The sequence below is a fragment of the Carica papaya genome, chromosome 2 (assembly GCF_054855325.1).
Source record: "Carica papaya isolate Zhongbai chromosome 2, ASM5485532v1, whole genome shotgun sequence".
Taxonomy (NCBI): domain Eukaryota; kingdom Viridiplantae; phylum Streptophyta; class Magnoliopsida; order Brassicales; family Caricaceae; genus Carica; species Carica papaya.
The window spans coordinates 23,443,680-23,462,940 of NC_142310.1; the positions used below are offsets into that span (position 1 = coordinate 23,443,680).

The following is a 19,261-nucleotide window of genomic DNA, read 5'->3' on the forward strand; positions in this document are numbered from 1 at the left end:
AGAGACTTCATGCTTTATGTGAGAGCTCAGGACATAAAATAAGTGCTACTAAGACTTGAATATTCTTCTCGCATAATGTACTGACTAATAAGGCCGCCAACATCAACAATGCATTTGGTTTCCAAGCTTTTAGCAACCTGGGTGTCTACTTGGGTGTACCTCTCCTCCATAACAAAGTGACGAAAGTAACATATAGATATATCCTTGATAAGGCGCGAAGTAAACTCTCAAGATGGAAGGCTAATCTGCTCTCTATAGCATGCCGCCTCACCTTCGCAAAGTCAGTCCTGATGGCGGTTCCTACCTATACAATGTAGACTACTTCTCTCCCCACCTCCTTGTGTGACAAAATTGATGGCATTTTATGAAATTTTATATAGGGCTCCTCTAGCAAGATCAAGAAACTGAGCCTAGTTAATTGGGATACCATGCGTCGTCGCTCCAATGGCTGAGTGAGCCTCCTCTAGCTCAAAGAACTTAATAGAGTCTTTCTCATAAAAGTGGACTTTACCATTATCACTAAGCCTCACCTACTTTGGGTACATATTTTGAGACATAAGTATAATTATGATAATGACCCCATGAATACAACATAACTAAAAGGTTGTTTCCACCTTTGGCGACATCTTCATGGGCTTTAGGAAGAGTTATGGAATGGGATTAGTTAACATATCAGTGATGGCATTAAAGCGCACTTCTGGAAGGACAATTGGTTAGAAGATTGTGGGCCCCTTAAACTTTTGACCTTCCAACCTGTGGAGGAACCTCTCCTATTCAAATGTGTTAAGGACCTCATCATCTCAGACGGACAGTGGGATTGGAGTTTGTTGTGCAACATGCTTCCTATATCCTTCTCCAGTTGGCGGCTATAATAGTGTAAAATAGAGATATGGGACTAGATGAGCCCCACTGGGGCTTATCATCTAGTAGTAATTTTTTGATTAAATTTACTTATAATATGCTTACTAAAAATCTTATCTTTTGATGTAGGTGAGAGTTGGGACCTTGCATGAAAATGGCCTGGTGCTCAGCGTGTCAAGCACTTTCTCTGGTTGGTCCTACGAAACAGCCTCCTCACTAATGGTGAACGGGCTAGACGACACATGACCATTGAGTCAGGATGTGAGGTCCGCGGATAGGAGGTCAAAGACATCAACCATGTGCTACGAGATTGCTATCATGTGAAATAACTCTAGATGCTACTTCTTCCACCCACAGCAGTGCCTACCTTCTTCACCTTTAGCTTCGACGATTGGATCATTGAAAATCTGCGTAACCACTTAAGCTGGTTTCCAACTTTTGGTGACTGGCATATCATGTTTGGGATCACTTTTTAGACTCTTTGAAACTAAAAGAACCAATCGGGTGGAGACCCTTGAAGTGTATACGAAATGAAATAAGCTACCTTTCGGATGATTGACTGCACTTACCAAGCCACCTCTACTGCTGTTATTATCAATGGTCACCCTTATAAGAAAATAAAGACTTTTATTAATTGGTCTACCCCTAACCAGGACTAAATTAAAATCAATAATGATGGGACATTTTATGTTAGCTAAAATCAGGCGTGTGTTGGCGGCCTTGGTTGGGATGTTAATCACCATTGGTTGGGGGGTTTCAACTGAAACATTGGTACTTATTCTATTTTGTAGGCAGAGCTTTGAGGTGCTCTAGACGGTTTGGAACTTGGGTGTGCACAAAATCATTCTTGAGATGGACAACTTGCTTGTCGTCTAAATCCTAAATAGAGTGATTCGCAGTGAGCATATTCGTATCAATACTAGTTCCAACTTGATCCAAACATTAAAACTTCGACTGGATAGAAACTTGACGAAGCAGATTCAATATGTCTACAAAGAAAGGAACTGTTGTGCGAACTTTTTGGTAAACCATACCTTCTCGGAATCTCCTGGCCTCCATTTCCATTGTTGCCCATTTGCATAGCTCATCAACATCACTAAAGAAGATCTCGTGGGGATTTTATGGCCTTGAATGTGTAATATGTAGGGCCTCTATTGTTTTTTATTTATTTTTATAAAAAAATAGGAAAAGGTGTTGCTTTAAAAGATAAGATAAATTCTAACATCTTTTCAAAACTTTATAGGCAATTTACATGATGGAGTTGATGATATTTTGATAATTTTATTATTTTATATAGTTTAATTTAGACTATTTAATGTAACAATTTTTAAATTAATTTTTACAAATGTTATATTTTTGTAAGATAATTCTAAAATGTGAATAAAACAATTCATTTTTTTAGAGTTATATTCTTGTATTACCCAAAAAGTAATCAATATTTTTGTAATTTAATAATAATAATAATAATAATAATAATAAAACCAAAACCAATTGGCGATTAAAGAAAAGATTGCTCAACGGTGGTGGCATGATAAGTAATTACAGATCCTAATCCCATGTCATTTTCGACATTATATACAAACTGGTTGTTACTCACTGATTGATGCCTGTCTTCCTCGCCACTGTTCCTCTCCCACTCTCAATCTTCCGCTATTAAGCCAAATCAACCAGACCTCGAGATCTAGAGCAGAAACAGTGTAGAATCAGAGACTGCATCTTCTTCGTTCCTGTTCAGAAACAGAAAATGAGGGAACCAACTATGGACAGAGAAAACGGAGCATCGCCACCGCCACCGCAGGCCTTGCTGGAGAGGCTCAAGGATTATGGCCAGGAAGACACTTTCTCTCTCTGGGATGAGCTCTCCCCCGAAGAGCGCGACCTTCTCGTCAAGGACATGGAGGTAAAATTAATCATTCTATTGCATGCGCTTCCATTTCCATTTTGACGCTACCTTAGATCTCTCACTCTGGATTAAACCAATTGAAAGCTTGCTTGTTTGTAGTGTTTCAGTATTGGAATAAACGGTAATTTGTATCCCCATTTTATTCTCACCGCTTGGACACTTTTGATTGGAATTCCACATTTTGTCGGCAGTCAAAAGGAGAATTCTACTTGGTTCTATTAAATTGTTTCAAAGTGTTTCGGTGATTATTCTCGTTTGATGGAGTTCAATTTGGTTATTGCATGTTTGATTGGATTGGAGTTGTAGCTTTTTTCATTTCGCCTAGGATTTTTAATTGTATTTTGATGTCAAATAGTTGATTTCTTAAGAGAATTCTGTATTATATGGTATTGAGGGATTCACACCAATTTTGTTTTGTTTCAGACTTTGGATCTTTTGAGAATAGATCGGATCATTCGATGTTCACTTAGATCTCAAGGTTACACTCTCCCTCCCTCTCTCTATATGTATGCACGCATATATATGTTATCACTAATACATACTTGGATTCATCTTTTATTGATTAGTGTGTTTTCATTGGTGTTTTTCAGCCCTACCAGTGGCGGCCATAGAACCTGTTCCAGAGAGTAGCGTGTCCACAGTGGAAGAGAGAACAATGGAGGAGAGAGAAAGATGGTGGAAAAAGGGACTGAAGGCTATCTATGAAGGAAAGTTGGCTGTGTTGCTTCTATCCGGTGGCCAGGTAGTAGTTGTTATTATTATAATTACAATAATGATTATTGCATTTTCTACTTTCAGTGGTATGTTTTCTTGCAGCATACATTGTGTTGATTTAGTATTAGTTGTTTTTAATTTTTTTTTTTTTTACTCTCGTTGATTCTTTATCTAGCTTCTATGAACACTTGATTATTTAATAATCAAGTCCAAAATGATGCATATACATAATACAGTTTAATGAGAGACTTCTCTTTACTAATAACTTATAGGCAAACACCATAAAGGTGTATCTGGATAATATGGTTATTTTCCACCTTCTTCCGGTAGGTTGTTACATCAAGAATGTCTCTCTTTCTTGTTGGTATCTTGTTGCTTATCGGTTGTTCATTAATGACAACTTCTTGATTAACGTGTCCACCTAATTATAGAAAAGTAGTGGCTCAACTTTAATCTAAGAATGATAATTATATAGGGAAAAGTATCTTTATTGGATTCTGTACCTTTTTCGTATCATTAGGATGTTTTCTATCATGTTTAATTAGAAATTGGGAAAAAGAAAACAAATTTCATAATACTGAACCTGTTTTTTTTTTTTAATTTGTTATAACCTTATTATTGGAAAAGCGTGGAACTTGAGAATGCTTCTTGATGACAAACCATGTAAATATGTCATGTTTATCCATGTGAAGAACATTTTAGTGAAAAAAAAATGCATGATTATATATACACACACACATAATTACCAGCTTATTACATACATGCAACTGGCTGCTCACACAAACATTTCCTACTTCTCTGTTTGTATATATTGTGTAGACTAACTTCTGCCTTCCCAAAACAAGCCCAAAATGCATATATCCTGCTCCATCCCATATCCTTACTATTGACTGTCTTCTAGTCTAAAATTTTGCTCTCATTTATTTAAGGGTTTGTTGAATCCAGCTTCTCTACTCTTCTTCTCCTTAACTTTGACTCGAATTCAAACAAATACAACTTAAACTTAATTAATATGTAAGAAACTAGTATGTCAAACAAATTCATTTTTGCTTATTATACTGAAAAACAGTCATAAGTTATCCTGTAGTGAAAGTACTAGCTCCAGGTCTAAACAATAAAAAGTTGGATAGGTTTAGCCCAAACTAACGGTACCAAAATCCTTATGCTCTTCAATACTTGAAAGATATTTTGTACCATAGAAGTCTTTTCTTACATAATTTTCTTCTCCTGTGGTCTTCTCTTTTTGGGTGTTAGAGGATTATGTTTGTTGAGGGATTATTTTAGACTTCTGCAAACTGCTTAGTTTTGATTCGTTAGGGCAAAGCTAACTTTAAGATGGGTTATGTTGTTACTACATTGATTCATGTACAAGTCTTTAAACTTTTCTACTCTTTGTGCGTCATATAACAACAATAATGTCTATCCATGAAGGGGGTGTCTAATTTATGTTACTTTTTGGTATGTGTTTGACTAATTTATCATATCTTGCTTTGTTATTGAAATTAATGCAGGGAACTAGGCTTGGAAGTTCAGATCCAAAGGGATGTTTCAGTGAGTGATCTCCACTTGCCTTTGGTCTTTTTCCTCTTGTTCTGGTAGAATGAATAAACTAAAATTAACAAGTATTAGAGTGACATGAAACACTCTTCTAGTTTCTTATCCGGTAACTTTTAAGATAAAGATCTCTCTTCCTTAACTTGAAAATCTAAAAATCTTCTCTTGTCTATATGAGCATCTTAATATCTTCAAAAGAGTCCATATACACAGATGAAGATTTAAGCAATCCCTGAAATATTTGATCATGACTAGTTTATGCATTTTCTGTTGTCACATCTCCTAGGTTTGAAATGTTATGCCACATTTTTTAGTTTCTTTTAACGCTATTTCTCAAAGAATGGTGCCATCATCTGGAAATGTGTATGAATTGACTGTGAAATCTAACAACTAATTTCTTTTTTATTTTGTCCAACACGACTAATTTTTTTTATACTTCTAAACTCTAGTGGAATAAATTTTAGGAAAGAGATTGATTTTGGAAGTTGCATACTATTAGCTGAAACAGTCTGCTATCTGTACATGTTTCGTCATAGATATTGGACTTCCATCGGGAAAGTCGCTCTTTCAACTCCAAGCTGAGCGAATTTTGTGTGTTCAGAGGCTTGCTTCTCTGGCAATGAGTGAGGGTAAGCTTGATACTAGTTGCAGCTTAAGTTGTTCACACTTCATCTGGTATTTCATCCCATAGTTTGCCATCTGCAGGTTCTGCTGCATCGTCAGTCACAATACATTGGTATATAATGACCAGTCCATTCACCGATGAAGCTACACGCAAATTTTTTGAGAGTCATAAATTCTTTGGTCTCGAAGCAGATCAAGTGAGTTCTTCTAAGATTTCTTTGCTTTTGCTTGTAGTAATCTTTTGTTGGCTTTCTCTATCTTGTTAAAGCGTATTTCCATGGTACAGGTAACTTTCTTCCAGCAAGGTACAATACCCTGCATTTCAAAGGATGGCAGATTTATCATGGAAACTCCATTCAGAGTAGGTTCTTTCTCTAAATGAGTTGATGCAGACTAAATATTTTGGTCAATTGCTGCTTGCCACAGAGATAGCCAATCATTTATGTTCTGACTATTAGGGTTTAATGGAGGAATCTAATATATCAAGGCAGTGATTCGTTCTGGTTTAGAGAGCATTAGGAGAAAACCTGATGTGATTGTTTTTGTTGGTACTTGCTTCCTTTGAAGTACTAAATTTGATTTTCTTAAAAAGTTGGTAACATTAGTTTGATTTTTTCAAAACAGGTGGCTAAAGCTCCCGATGGAAATGGGGGAGTATATACAGGTACTTTTCCCAAAATCTAGTCAAACTTGCCAATTTCACTGCTTTAAGTAGTGTTCTTGTTTCCATCTGCGGCTGGGTGTTAATTGGTGGGGACATGTAATTTCTTAATCAGCTCTGAAATCATCAAGATTATTGGAGGATATGGCCACGAAAGGAATCAAATATGTAGATTGCTATGGTGTTGACAATGCACTTGTGAGCTTTCATATTTTAGTTTTAATTCTTTTCATGTTGGTTGATATTTCCTCCAAATATCTTATTTAAAATGTATTAATTAAAAAATTGAAATCAGGTTCGAGTAGCTGATCCGACTTTCTTGGGATATTTCATTGACAGAGGTGTAGCTTCTGCTGCAAAAGTTGTCCGGAAGGTAATTATCCATTTTGTACTTAAGAAAATGTTGTTTGCATTTGGAGACTAGTGTGTGCTAAAAAGTTTAACAATCAGGATTACTTAAACTTTTCTTAGAAGATGTTTGGTTTTCTTTATTTGATCTTTACGAGCAGCTTTGACCGCCTTGCTTAAATTTATGTGCTTGGTAATGTAATAAGCACAATGCTTATTAAGTCCTAATAAACAGCTTTAAGCCTGAAAAAAATAGGGGTATTATCTAAAACCCTTATGTATTTGTACCTACTTTATCAAATTGGTGTCTACCAATATAATTGAATCAAATTGCTTCTGGTATTTTAACTTGCGTCAGATTGACGCTTCAAACAGAAAAGATATGTTAACTTTAACATTTTTTTTTTTTTTTGTTGAAGGGAAAAATTATAATTTTGTCCTTGTACCCTTCTTTTCTCATCACGATTCCTCACGTTCTCTGTGCCTTTTTTTCCCTTCTCTCTCTCCAAATTCTTCTTCTCAATTCTTTCCTAGCCCAAAACTTTTTGTTCTTTTTCTTTCTCCACTTGATCATATATCATTATCATTTCTACATTATTTTTCCATAAATTAATTAGTAAGCTAGGTAATCATTCTCTTCTCAGTGCAAATCAATTTCAAAGAATTAAAGAGAGCTTTCTAATTACGTATGGCAAAATAGTGTTAGAAATGATGAAGATAAACTCATCAAGTTGAAGAAGCAAAAAAAAAAAAAGGAAGTCTCAGCTAAGGCAATAATAAAAAAAAAAAAAAAAATTGGGAGAGAATAAAAAAAAAAGGAGAAGAGGTGTAAAGTAGGTGAGGACGTAAGTTACATTGTGGAGAAAAAGAAGAAGCAAATGAGGGCAAAATATGCAGCAACCATATTTATGTTACTGGGAAGGATCGGTGATAGCATCTGTTTTTCGCTGCTTAATAATTTTGTTGCTTACTGGCATTACTGGAACATATTTAATTCCTAGCGCAACTTTGATACAGGCATATCCCCAGGAAAAGGTTGGTGTATTTGTAAGGCGGGGTAAAGGTGGACCTCTGACAGTGGTTGAGTACAGTGAGTTGGATCAATCACTGGCCTCTGCAATTAATCAGCAAACAGGACGACTTCATTTTTGTTGGAGTAATGTAAAATCTTTAGTACCTACTTGTATACTGATTGCTTTGCTTTTGAGATAATTAGTTCTTTAAATATTGGATTGTTGTGATGAACATAATCTAACCTTTTTATTAAGTAATGGTACTGCAGAATCTTATGGACTTAAATGGTGCAGAAATTATGTGGATCTTTATGTACTTGATCATAGTTATATATTTAAATTAGTATTTCATTCTATAATTTACAACTTTTATCTCTACTGTTAAATAATGTGCTTCAGTAGTGAAAATGTATGCTAATTTCTTGTTTTATCAATACTTCTCTTTAACTTATTTCTCTCTTCATTTTTTTGGCTTTTCAGGTGTGCCTACATATGTTTACCTTGGATTTCCTTAACCAAGTGGCCAATGGCTTGGAGAAAGATAGCATGTTAGTGACGTTTGCAAAATTCACCCATAGGATTAAGTTGGTTAAATTAATTCATATTATTTCATAATTTAACATACTTTTCATGTGATATAGATGTTTCTTTCTAAAATACCTTTTGTCATAACACTACAATATGTGCTTACTAAAATTTTAAGTCTCTCAAATATCTTAACTTCAAATTTTCTTAGGTAATCACAGATTTTTATGGAAGTTAGAATCAGTTCTGTGAAACCAAATTGTTTAAGCTTGTTTGCAAGTGCATTCCTTCCTATATTTTTTATCAACTAAACATAGTAATTTAATATCTCATACCTAGTGCTAGTTCCATTCGACATTCCTAAGGTCTCAGAGGTAAGTGATTTAGGGAGAGCAAAAAATTATCTCTGTTTCCACTATTGAAATTCCTTGGAAAAGCAATATAGGTTAGACATATTTATAGAATGTAATTTCCTTTCATATTTCAACACCTTACAATCATGTACACAATGAAAGATGTTGGACTTTACAGTCCTGAGACTTTGAATACCTTTCTGCTGTGTAAGTGGATCGTGCAGACTTAATATCTGTGTATTTTTATCTACATGTTTAAACATTTAAACATCAACATTAACATGTTATGCATTTTGGATCCAGTTATCATCTTGCTGAGAAGAAAATCCCTTCCATCCATGGATATACTTTGGGATTAAAATTGGAGCAGTTCATATTTGATGCATTTCCATATGCTCCTTCAACTGCCCTTTTTGAGGTACCTGTTTTCATTCCTTGCTATCACTTTTGTTTTGAGAAATTTCTTTTTTATTTTTGTTCTTGCACATTGAAGATAGACTCGATCTCACACTTCAATTATTTTTCCCAATATTCAGGTATTACGTGAAGAGGAATTTGCACCTGTGAAAAATGCCAATGGATCAAATTTTGATACTCCAGACAGTGCTCGCCTGCTCGTTCTTCGTCTTCACAGTCGTTGGGTAGTTGCTGCAGGTGGCTTCTTAACACATTCTGTGCCCTTATATGCAACTGGTGAGTTTGTCCTCTCTTTGCGTGTCTATTGAAAATAATAAATTGAAGGACAAATTCCTATGTTAACAGTCAAATTATGGTTAATAATGATTGGGTCCTACATTTTTTTTTGGTTCATTACAATATAACTTCTGGAGACAAAATTATTTCAACATGTTTTCCTGTGGAATATTTTGACAAAAATATCAAGAAATCTTAATTATTCTGGTGGTTAGAGAAGTGTCTTAAGAGATTAAAGACCTCACTAAAGCTATTTCAGATCAAATTTGTAAATTTTATAGAATTTATTTACAAAGACACACTTAGTTTCAAAAAGAAAATGATATAAATTTTATTGAATTCCGTGTATTTTATGTGATCAATTTTTTATTATTTTAGAGAGAATTTTCATTATTTTTCATTTGTTATAAGTATTGACTTGTAAGTGAATTCTACAAAAACTGTTAATTTGTTCGGTTGTAATATGTTCTATAGTTTAGAGATTAAAAAGGGCATCTTCTTAGAAACTGAACTTGGAGAAAGGCTTATTAAACAAGATGAGGTGATGATTTAGGGCACTGTTGTTTTTTTTTTTTTTTTGGAACCCAGGAGTGGAGGTGTCTCCACTGTGTTCATATGCTGGAGAGAACCTGGAAGCCATATGCCGGGGAAGAACATTTCATGCACCTTGTGAAATTACATTCTAGTAGTTGAATTTTGTGATATATGCTATTCTGTTTTGGCTGAAAACAATGTAATTGATAGGGACGTTTATTCATATATATGTATAGTCCATTCATATGATCGTAGTTGATTGAGGTAGATAAATAAGCGGGTGAAATTGGGCATTGATTATTTTCTTTTGGATATTGATGGGGTGCAATTTATTATTCTTGGGCAGAATTATCAGCCATTATCTGTATCATGCAAATAAATTGACATTTATCCATAATAAAAGTGGTGTTTGGTTTAGAGAATTTAATTTTAAATTTAGATTGATCAGAAGTTTTTTTTTTTTTTTTTTTAATTACTTTTTGTTCCCAAACAAAAAATTATATGTCATTATAAAATATCACATTGTATACATTCACGTAGATCGATATAGGCCTGGCTTTTTCTCTTTAGTGAGTGGAATCATATTCTCCTATCTAACATTATGTACTTTTGGTTTGGCAAAGAAGTATTTAGAAACCTCCTTTTGCCGTAGCAAATTCTTTAGGAAGAATTATGAAATGACATTCACTTTATCTAATATTAATCTCTTTAAAGATATTATATTTACCATTCGTATGTATGTAGACATAACACCTATTATGTACAAGCACATGTCCATATGCTTAGCTCAATTAATTAATTAAATTCTATATGAATATGCTTTGTCTTTATAGTTTTTTTTTTTTTTCTAGGGAAAATATGAAATTCATTAATAATCAAATGAGCATTACAGCAATATCCGGAGTAAGCCTCTTCCATACATGAAAGACAGGCAGGGAGTGGGCTTTCCTCGTATTGCTATGCTATGGGCTGTCGTATTAACTTTCCTGCTAACTCAGGTAATGGAGATATCTAACCTTCGCGATAACAAGACTTTGCAGTCCTCCGCAATGGAGCCAAATTCAGATAAGTCAATCTTCTTTCGATGTTACGACATTTTTAACCTTCCGCATGTCAACTTCAACTCTCCTCGGCCCAAGTAATGTGAAATAGATATATTACTGGGTGTTGCAGCATCCTAGGAGTTTGGCAAGATGGAGAGATTGACAATTTGGGATTCTGCTAGAAAAAACCATCTTCACATTCCCAGTCGAGTCTCCTACAATTACACCATAACCGGCCTCTGAAACTAACGGTGAAACTGTGCCGTCAGCGTTGCATTTCCAGACCCAGGCGATGGTGGCTACCCCCTGGTATGATTAGTAGCTTTGGACAACCTCTCCCTCTTATTTCCATCCTCAGAAAGAGCGATGCACAAGCATGATGGAAGTCTAATCAGTGAAGATCTTCTTGTTCCATATGGCTTCATTTCTCTCTGTCCAGAGGCGCCATAAATAGAAAAAAATCTCCTCTACTTCTTCCTTCGGTCGAGTTTTGGCTTCTTGTTCTACCCATTCAGTTACAACAAGTGGAGCTTGAATATGTAGATTCCTACCCAGTTTTTTCCAAAAGCTCTTGGCCTTATCATAATCTAGAAATACATGCAGGATCATCTCTTCCCTTCTGAATCTGGTACACTCTTTCGTAATGGCAATCCCTTTCTCCAGCAGTTTTGTTTTCACCGACAGAATGTTGTTTAACATGCGCCACATGCAGTTCTTAACTTTTAGTGGGATCTTCGCTAACCATAAATATCTCCAAACGTTCCAAGCTCCCTGTCTATGATTCACATGGAATGTCGTCAAGTGCTAATACGCAAACTTCACAGAATATTTACCATCTACCGAATTGCTCTACACACATGTCTTCCTGTCTTTGTAGGCTCAAAGGGATACTTAAAATAAGGTCCACCTCCTCTTCAACAAATAGTCCTTTGATCAGATCAACGTTCTAGCTGAGGGAGTCCGCACTCAGGAGATCGTCGACCACCATGTTCTCGAAACTCAGTACATAAGGGCTGCGGACATAAAAATCATGTTCTCTCGGTAACCAAGGATCATTCCATATGTTCACCCGCTGCCCTGTTCCAACAATCCATCTCAAGTTACTCTTTAACACATCCTTGGCATCCAACCGAGTAGTGAAAATGTCCCCTTGAGGGAAGTATTTAGCTTTGAGAGTTCTATCTAATAAGGAATCAGGGTTGCTAAAGAGTCTCCGGTATTACTTGCCAAGAATCACGAGATTGAACTAATGTAGGCGTTTCGAAAACCCAATCTTCCATTTTTTTTGCTTTTACTCAGTCCCTTCCATGATGTCCAGTGAAGAGAGCGACTTCTATTTCTTTTCTTTCTCTACCAAAAGCTGTTCATAATGCGTTAGAGTTCATCACAAAGCATGACAGAGAGGTAAAAAAAAAATCCATGCTAAACGTCAGCAGTGTTTGCGCAACAGATTTCAGTAAAATTTCATTGCCCGCTCTCGAGAGGAATCTGTTGGTCCAACCATTTAGCCTATTGAGGAGCATGCTCTTTAGAAAGGCAAAGATACGTCGTTTACTATGACCCACCAATGAAGGAAGGCCAAGGTATCTCCCATAGTCCATATCATTGTGTACTCTAATAATATTTTATAGGAACTGGCGAAGCTCTGGACCTGTGTTTCTACTAAAATATGTTCTGAATTTTTTGAAAATTTACAGCTTGACCAGAAGCAGCTTCATACTGGAGAAGTATCTGTTTGATGGTGGCACATTCTTCTGCATTCGCTCGAAAGAAAAACAATGAATCATCATCGAAAAAAATGTGAGAGATGCTGGGGCTTCTTGCGCATATTCGGATGTCATGAATACTTCCAATATGCTCGACTTTCCGAATCATTGCGGAGAGACCTTCTGTGCATAAAATGAAGAGGGATGGGGATAAAGGATCTCCCTACTCAACCCTCTTTTGGGCACAGTAGGGCCAATCCCAGCACCATTTAAGTTTACTGGATAGACAACCGACTAGACACAATGCATCAGAATGCGAACTCATCTGCTACCAAACCCGAACTAAAAAAGCATCGCCTCCAAAAATTCTCATCTTACCATGTCGTAGGCTTTACTGATGTTTATTTTAAGTGCCATATCCACTCTTTTCCTTCTTCTAGCTGTTTTCATGTTGTGTCAGCTCAAACACTAGCAATATGTTGTCTGTCATCAGCCTCCTCAAATGAAAGCCGATTGTGTTTCGGCCACCAGTGCCGGAAGAGTTTCTTTCAATCTGTTGGTTAAGACCTTCGAAAACTTTTGTACTCCACGTTGCATAAGGAAATAGGCCTCAAGTCTCGCACTGTTTCCAAGTTTTTTTTTTTTCGGAATTAGCACAAAAATCGTGCCATTCACTTGCTTGGGTAGCCTACCTTCATCAAACCATGCTTTGCAGCTCTCTGTAATTGAAAGTCCTACAACATGCCAGAATTTTTGGTAGAAAGCCAGACTCATGCAATCTGGTCCCGATATTTTGTCGGGATATATTTAGAATATTGCTACTCTAATTTCCTCCAAGCTGAGAGGTAACAACAACAATTCATTCATTTGTCCACTAACTTTGTTCGTCACTGTGCCAACCACGTTCTTCCAACTTTCATCAGTGGCAGAGAACAGTTCTGAAAAGTAATCATGTATGTGATCTTGGAGAGCTTCCGAGTCCTGTATCCATTGTCCATTACTACCCCGAAGCATAGCAATATGATTTGTCTTTTTTTAGATGAAGCATGCTTGTGAAAAAAATTTATATTTTGGTCACCTTGCTGCAACCAAAACATCTTTGCACGTTGACGCCAAAAATAATCTTCCTTCTCAAGCAAATGTAAATACTCCTCATGTAAAAGCATCAACTTGTCATTCTCTGGGTTTGGCTTCAATCGCCTCTCGGATAAAATCTTCTTGTAGAGGGTCTGTTTTTTATTGTGTAGCTGGATCACCAATGACCGAACCCAATTATGTGGAGTCTTCCCGTGGTTACGGATTTTTTGCATTATATTGACCTGTACAGAGCTGTCCCAACTAGTTCTCACCGCTTCCTTAAATTCAGGATGTAAGAGCCAAGCATTCTTAAACCAGTAAGTGTTTGTGTTGTGTCACAGTACAGAGGGAGTGACAGTTCAGTAAAATCAGTGAGTGATCGAATACGTTGGCCATAAGATTTTTCAGTCGAGCTTAAGGGAATTCTGATAACCATCTGTCATTTGTTACACACCGGTCCAACCGTTCAAGGATGACACTATTTCCGTTCCTTCTCGACCACGTGAACCCATAACCCAGCAGGGGAAGATCAATTAGATTGCATGCCTCCAACGTGTCCCTGAAACCGTCCATGAGTGATGCCAATGGAGCCGCACCTCCATGTTTGTCCTCCGCTAAAATATCATTGAAATTCCCAATAACTGCCCATGGGGCACTTCAGCCACCTGCCAGATACCGTAATAATTGCCACGATTCCCTTCTCCTTTGTCTATGAGGTATGCCATAAAAGCTTGTTAGTGTCCATTCTCTTCCCATGAAGCTCTCGATCCTTAGGTCTACATGATGTTGTGAGTAGGAAAGCACAGACATGTTACATATTTGAGACCAAAATACTGTTAGGCCTCCACCTCTACCTAGTCGGTCGGCACCAAATACAATAGCAAAACCAATTTTCTTCCTGATCACCTATAATCTGTTATTATCTACAAGTGTTTCCATTAGAAATACAATGTCAGACTGGAACTAACGCACGAGGTCGTGCAATGCAATAACTGTTCAGGGATTACCAAGTCCCCGAAGTTCCAACTGATGATTTTTATGGCTTTCGGCGAGCCTAGAGCCCAGATCTCGCCGATCTCTCAGTGTTTTGTCCCGGATGGGTTTGCTCAATTTCCTCGTTTGTTATCAGTTCTCCAAGTTCCGACTCTAGTTTAGTACTTTTGCCATGGCCTTTTCTTACCATCGTCATGGGCCACACATATTTCTTCTGATAGAATGGTTGGATTGCAGTCATCAAAAAGGCCCACTGCTTCATATGTAGTTCGGCACAGAATGGCATCATGATCCATGTAATCTCCCACCCGCATTTGGCTACAGGAGTGAATACCGAAGGGATTGACTCTCGATGAATTTGGGATAATAAAACTGAAATTTGAATTCAAACTAGTTTCCTTGGTGGTTTCGGATCCCATGATTAACGGATCAAAGTTCGGTAACTTACCCCCTTTGTCATCTCGTAACCATCGGCTTGCCGGAATAAGGTTCCAGCGGGGATTGACCTTGAGTGTGTTGTCCCATTTTGGCTTCAATGAGTGAGAACTTGGAAGGATTAATAGTTGACAGTAATTTTCGAATATCTCAATCTACCCTACAAATAACAGAAAATTGATATATAAAGACAGCATATGTCGATTGACCGTTTCGGAGGTTCAGTTTCTTGTAGAAAAACAGTGGTTTTCGGACATCTATTGAGACTCTGATTCGCATGTAGCACGGAGTGGGGTGTTGTTCAACTGGCGAGTGTCATACTCGATGCACTTGCCTAGGAAGTTTCCGAACTGAGAGGCCATTGCCTCCGACATATAGCCAGTTGGGAGGGAGTTCACTTGTACCCAAAATAGGCTATGGTAGATTTCAACTTTAGACGGGTGCTTACCTTGCTGGAGTCTGTGCGTCACTAGTAGATGATTATTAAAGGCCTAAGGGCTTCTGTCAATGACTCTTTTGATATCAATCTCATGGAAAAAATGAAATAAATATCTGCCGGAAACTTTAGTCCTGTATGCTAACTCCTCCGATCGGCCTCTATATATCAGCAAACATGTTTCTCACGGGGTCAAACATTACGACCGCCTCTGTTAGGAGTCGCCCCACAAGGCAGAGATCGTAAGTTTCCTGATTGTTGGTTCCGGTCTCGGCAAAAACCCAGTCCCACCTTGTCTGCTTCAGTAATAGAGAGGGAGGCAAAGCTATCCACTTGTAGCGCAATATTCCCAAAATTAGGGGAATAACACAGAGGGAAGGAAGACATGCCAAGGAGCATTCGTGCTTCCTATAGTTTTATTTAATACAATATAACTAAACAATTTCGTTGACAAAAATCATTTGGTACGAATATTATAAATTTAACCTTTAAACATATGATATAAAGTATATATTTTAATAGTTTCCTCTAAATCAAACTCTGTATATATTATTACTTCCTTTAAAAAAAAAAAAAAAAAAAAAATTATATTAAGACAGGGATGAAAAGTAAAAAAAAATCTTGTCTTTTCTTATTTAATTGTAATTATGTGCAGTTTAAAAATTAATTTTCTAACAAAAACGAACATATAACAAAAAAATTTTATTTTAGTCGTCACGTTCTACCAACCCGGTCTAATATATATATATATATGTGTGGAAAAAGATTTATAGGTAGGAGAAGCCCAAAGAACCTTAGGGCTCGATCAGGTGGATGAACTGGAGTGGAGGCCACCAACGAGATACCGCCACTTTGTAGAGGAGAGCGCTCCACCTAAGTTTACATTTATAATTAAATTATACTCAGATTATTGTCAGCAGAGAAGGAGATAGAGACAGAAATGGAGAGAGCAAAGATAGCAGTGGAGAAAGTTGGAAGCAAGTCAACTGTAACAAGATGCTTCTCAAAGTACCCCCTCAAGTTCATTGTTCCCTTGAAGGTTATACTCCCTCTACATCTATATTCTCCTTGTCATTATACGTGTTTTTTCGTTTTATATTCACACGTAATTTCAAACTATTCTACTCGGGTATTTTTAAATTTGATTTCGTGATTGTTGTTGATGATGATTGATGATTGGCAACTGTTCAGGCGGCTCCCTCCAATATCGATGCTGTATGGATTTATAGCCTTACCTATGGAGGTGGTATTGTCTCTGTATGTTTCTTTTGCTTATTCTTTCCCTTGTCTCGTCATCATTTCGTTTTCTATTTATTTCTTTTTAACTTCAAATGGCCAATGATTACGCTTCTTTGGTTTTTGCTGTGCTGGGTTGCAGGGAGACTTAATTTCATGTGAATTTGACATTGGTGATAGCTGCACGCTAGTACTTACTACTCAAGCTTCCACAAAGGTTAATACACATTCTCTTTGTTAATGTTTGTGGCCTTTTCTTTTCATTTTTAAAATCTAATAAATTAACTGTTCAAGCTTATCTTACTGTTTTTTCTTTTTCTTTTTCTTTTTAGCATTTGTATATTGGATTAAGATGTTCTTTTTATGGATCTTGCTTAGTTTCAACTTCATCCGTCAGGCTCTAATATGTTATTGTGTATGAATCCTGTCATTTTTTATGTAGGTTTACAAGTCTATAGATTCCAGATGTTCTGAACAAGTCTTGGAGGTAATCATCTTGTTCTTAACTAAATTCTACATGAGAAATAATATTTTCATTGTCTCTGAACTTCACTAGTACGCTGCTTGCTAGTTGTTCTTAATTCTAATTGTTCTTGTTATAATATTACATCTCTTGGGCTGTTTTAGCTAAGGGTTTTTCTTAATTGCAGTCCCTTCACTTGGTTGAAGTCCAAGTGAGCCAATGGTCATTCAGTATTTTTTTTATTTCACCCACCTCCCCAAGTCTCTAGCTTGTCAAGATACTTGCACATTTTGTAGTTAAATCACAAGGATGTCATGACAATGTTTATCAGAATTGCATTCTGTGATGAATAGTCTGAAGTGACACTGGCTCATTTATGCCATGCAGTAGGCACGAGTTGGGAGCGGTGCTCTCTTTGTTGTAATCCCAGATCCTGTGACATGCTTTTCAACTGCAAGGTATTCTCAGAAGCAGATCTTCAGAGTGGTTTCGGACTCGAATTTGGTTATTGTCGACTGGATTACCAGTGGACGACATGAGAGTGGAGAAAAATGGGATTTTGAGCTTTATAAGAGCACCAACCACATATTCTTAGATCAGGATCAGCCTCTGTTTCTTGATACGGTAGTAGTCTCTTTCACTCTTGCAAATTCAGAACTTCTTTAATAAGGTTATTCTATTTGGAGAAAGAGTTTCAAAAGAGAGATTCTGGAATTTTCTTGATAAACATTTTCCGTTAGTAATATGTTCCAGTGATACTTAGATATTTGCATCAGCTCCTCTCTTCGTTGACAGAGCATGCAGTTGTACATCAGGAGCCATTTGATTTGGTGGATATGATTATAGTTCTCACTTAAATTACTAACATTCTCATTGCTTTGTCCAGAGAAACTTTTCTTCCTTGATTTCTCGTCTCTTACATATTCTTTATTGATTTGCACTCCTTTCTGGTTTCAACCTGTATCCCATTGTATGGTCCTCAAATCTTGACTCTCTTCTTATGCAGTTACCGATAACACTTCGGATTAAAATTTTTAGAATTTCCATTTACATTTTTGTTCTCTTGTTGTGTAAAGTAGCTTACTAATAAATTACAGGTGCTGCTAGAGCAAGGAAGCATCGTCTCTATTGCTGAACGCATGCAAGAGTATCAAGTGATTGCAATGGTCATACTGCTTGGGTAGATATTTTGTAATATATTTGACTTTGTCTTCTCCTTGATGATTTAATACTTTTGGTCAGGATTGGCTTTAGATTATTCTTGCTGAAAGCAGACGAAAAGAATTGAAATCCTATATTTACTGCTTTATTGCAGGCCAAGTCTGAAGCACATACAGAACCAGGTTCAAGAAAATGTAAAGAGGATGATGTCTGAGCAATTGCACATGCCTTCCACAAGTGCAGGCCACCACTATAGATCAAATTCAGATCCTAAACGCTTGGCCAAACCGACCATCATTGCTTCTTGCAGCAATTTTGGTCCCAAGGTACGCATCTTATATCCAGAAGCCTCAGGATCACAAAATCTTGTTATTTGTCAATGAGGCAAAATTTCCATCTTCGTTTGCTACTGAATAAGAAGAGTAAACTTTTTTAGAGAGAACTAGGAGTAGGTCTCATTACTATACAGATATTCAACAAGCTGATGCAAGTTGCTTGATTGTATTGCACCTTTTCTTTTTGATATTATTTGAGTCATCATGTGTGAATATCTTGACTTAAAAATCTTTTGGTAGTAATTTTTGTTGTGATGCTTTACTTCTGTTTGCAAGAGTGAGTTATGAAGAGGGTTCTTTCTACTTCAGGGAGTGGGTGTTGTTGTCCGAGTAGCTGCCATAACAACTGAATCTGTATACAGGTTTCTGCAGCGTCAGTTGGTTGGCTTGGAGCCAATGATTGGGATATCACCTTTTCTTTGATTATGTTATGCATTATGACTACTTGCTAAGGTTTATTCTTTAATTTTTACCCTATTCTTTGGAATTGAAATTTTGGTTGAGCAAGTGAGAGCAACTGAAATGTCAGTTAAGAATTTGGGCCAAGTTGTATGAAAGTGAAATACTTTGGTTATTGTTTTGTTATGATTCCT

The 19,261-nt window shown here is 36.7% G+C and overlaps 2 protein-coding genes across 5 annotated transcripts; both read left to right on the forward strand.

The window, feature by feature from the left end:
• Positions 1 to 2,434: 2,434 nt before the first annotated feature.
• Positions 2,435 to 10,205, forward strand: GLCNAC1PUT2 (N-acetylglucosamine-1-phosphate uridylyltransferase 2). Its single transcript, XM_022045940.2, has 15 exons — positions 2,435 to 2,761; positions 3,188 to 3,242; positions 3,355 to 3,506; positions 4,990 to 5,029; positions 5,569 to 5,661; positions 5,738 to 5,853; positions 5,943 to 6,017; positions 6,281 to 6,320; positions 6,433 to 6,515; positions 6,613 to 6,690; positions 7,683 to 7,826; positions 8,159 to 8,226; positions 8,860 to 8,974; positions 9,093 to 9,249; positions 9,838 to 10,205. Exons 1-15 carry the CDS (start codon positions 2,606 to 2,608, stop codon positions 9,933 to 9,935), a joined length of 1,470 nt encoding a protein of 489 aa, XP_021901632.1. The 5' UTR covers positions 2,435 to 2,605; the 3' UTR covers positions 9,936 to 10,205.
• Positions 10,206 to 10,611: 406 nt separating this feature from the next.
• On the forward strand, positions 10,612 to 19,242 carry URED (urease accessory protein D). 4 transcript variants are annotated; one of them, XM_022045841.2, is made up of 8 exons: positions 10,612 to 16,512; positions 16,665 to 16,730; positions 16,852 to 16,926; positions 17,152 to 17,196; positions 17,563 to 17,796; positions 18,270 to 18,352; positions 18,488 to 18,659; positions 19,031 to 19,242. In XM_022045841.2, exons 1-8 carry the CDS (start codon positions 16,414 to 16,416, stop codon positions 19,118 to 19,120), a joined length of 864 nt encoding a protein of 287 aa, XP_021901533.1. In that variant the 5' UTR covers positions 10,612 to 16,413; the 3' UTR covers positions 19,121 to 19,242. The 4 variants fall into 4 exon arrangements, with proteins under 4 accessions (XP_021901533.1, XP_088069846.1, XP_021901534.1 ...); XM_088213720.1 differs by having other exon boundaries at positions 10,613 to 16,512; positions 16,665 to 16,719; positions 18,978 to 19,242; XM_022045840.2 differs by having other exon boundaries at positions 16,051 to 16,512; positions 18,978 to 19,242.
• Positions 19,243 to 19,261: the final 19 nt, after the last annotated feature.

Bases quoted from the DNA above. Each gene is read 5' to 3' on its own strand.
- GLCNAC1PUT2 (XM_022045940.2), top strand. From the start codon at position 2,606: ATGAGGGAACCAACTATGGACAGAGAAAACGGAGCATCGCCACCGCCA. The intron at 5,854-5,942 runs GTGAGTTCTTCT...TCCATGGTACAG, and splicing joins TTGGTCTCGAAGCAGATCAA to GTAACTTTCTTCCAGCAAGG. The intron at 6,691-7,682 runs GTAATTATCCAT...ACTTTGATACAG, and splicing joins CTGCAAAAGTTGTCCGGAAG to GCATATCCCCAGGAAAAGGT.
- URED (XM_022045840.2), top strand. From the start codon at position 16,414: ATGGAGAGAGCAAAGATAGCAGTGGAGAAAGTTGGAAGCAAGTCAACT. The intron at 17,197-17,562 runs GTAATCATCTTG...GCCATGCAGTAG, and splicing joins GTTCTGAACAAGTCTTGGAG to GCACGAGTTGGGAGCGGTGC. The intron at 18,660-18,977 runs GTACGCATCTTA...TTTCTACTTCAG, and splicing joins GCAGCAATTTTGGTCCCAAG to GGAGTGGGTGTTGTTGTCCG.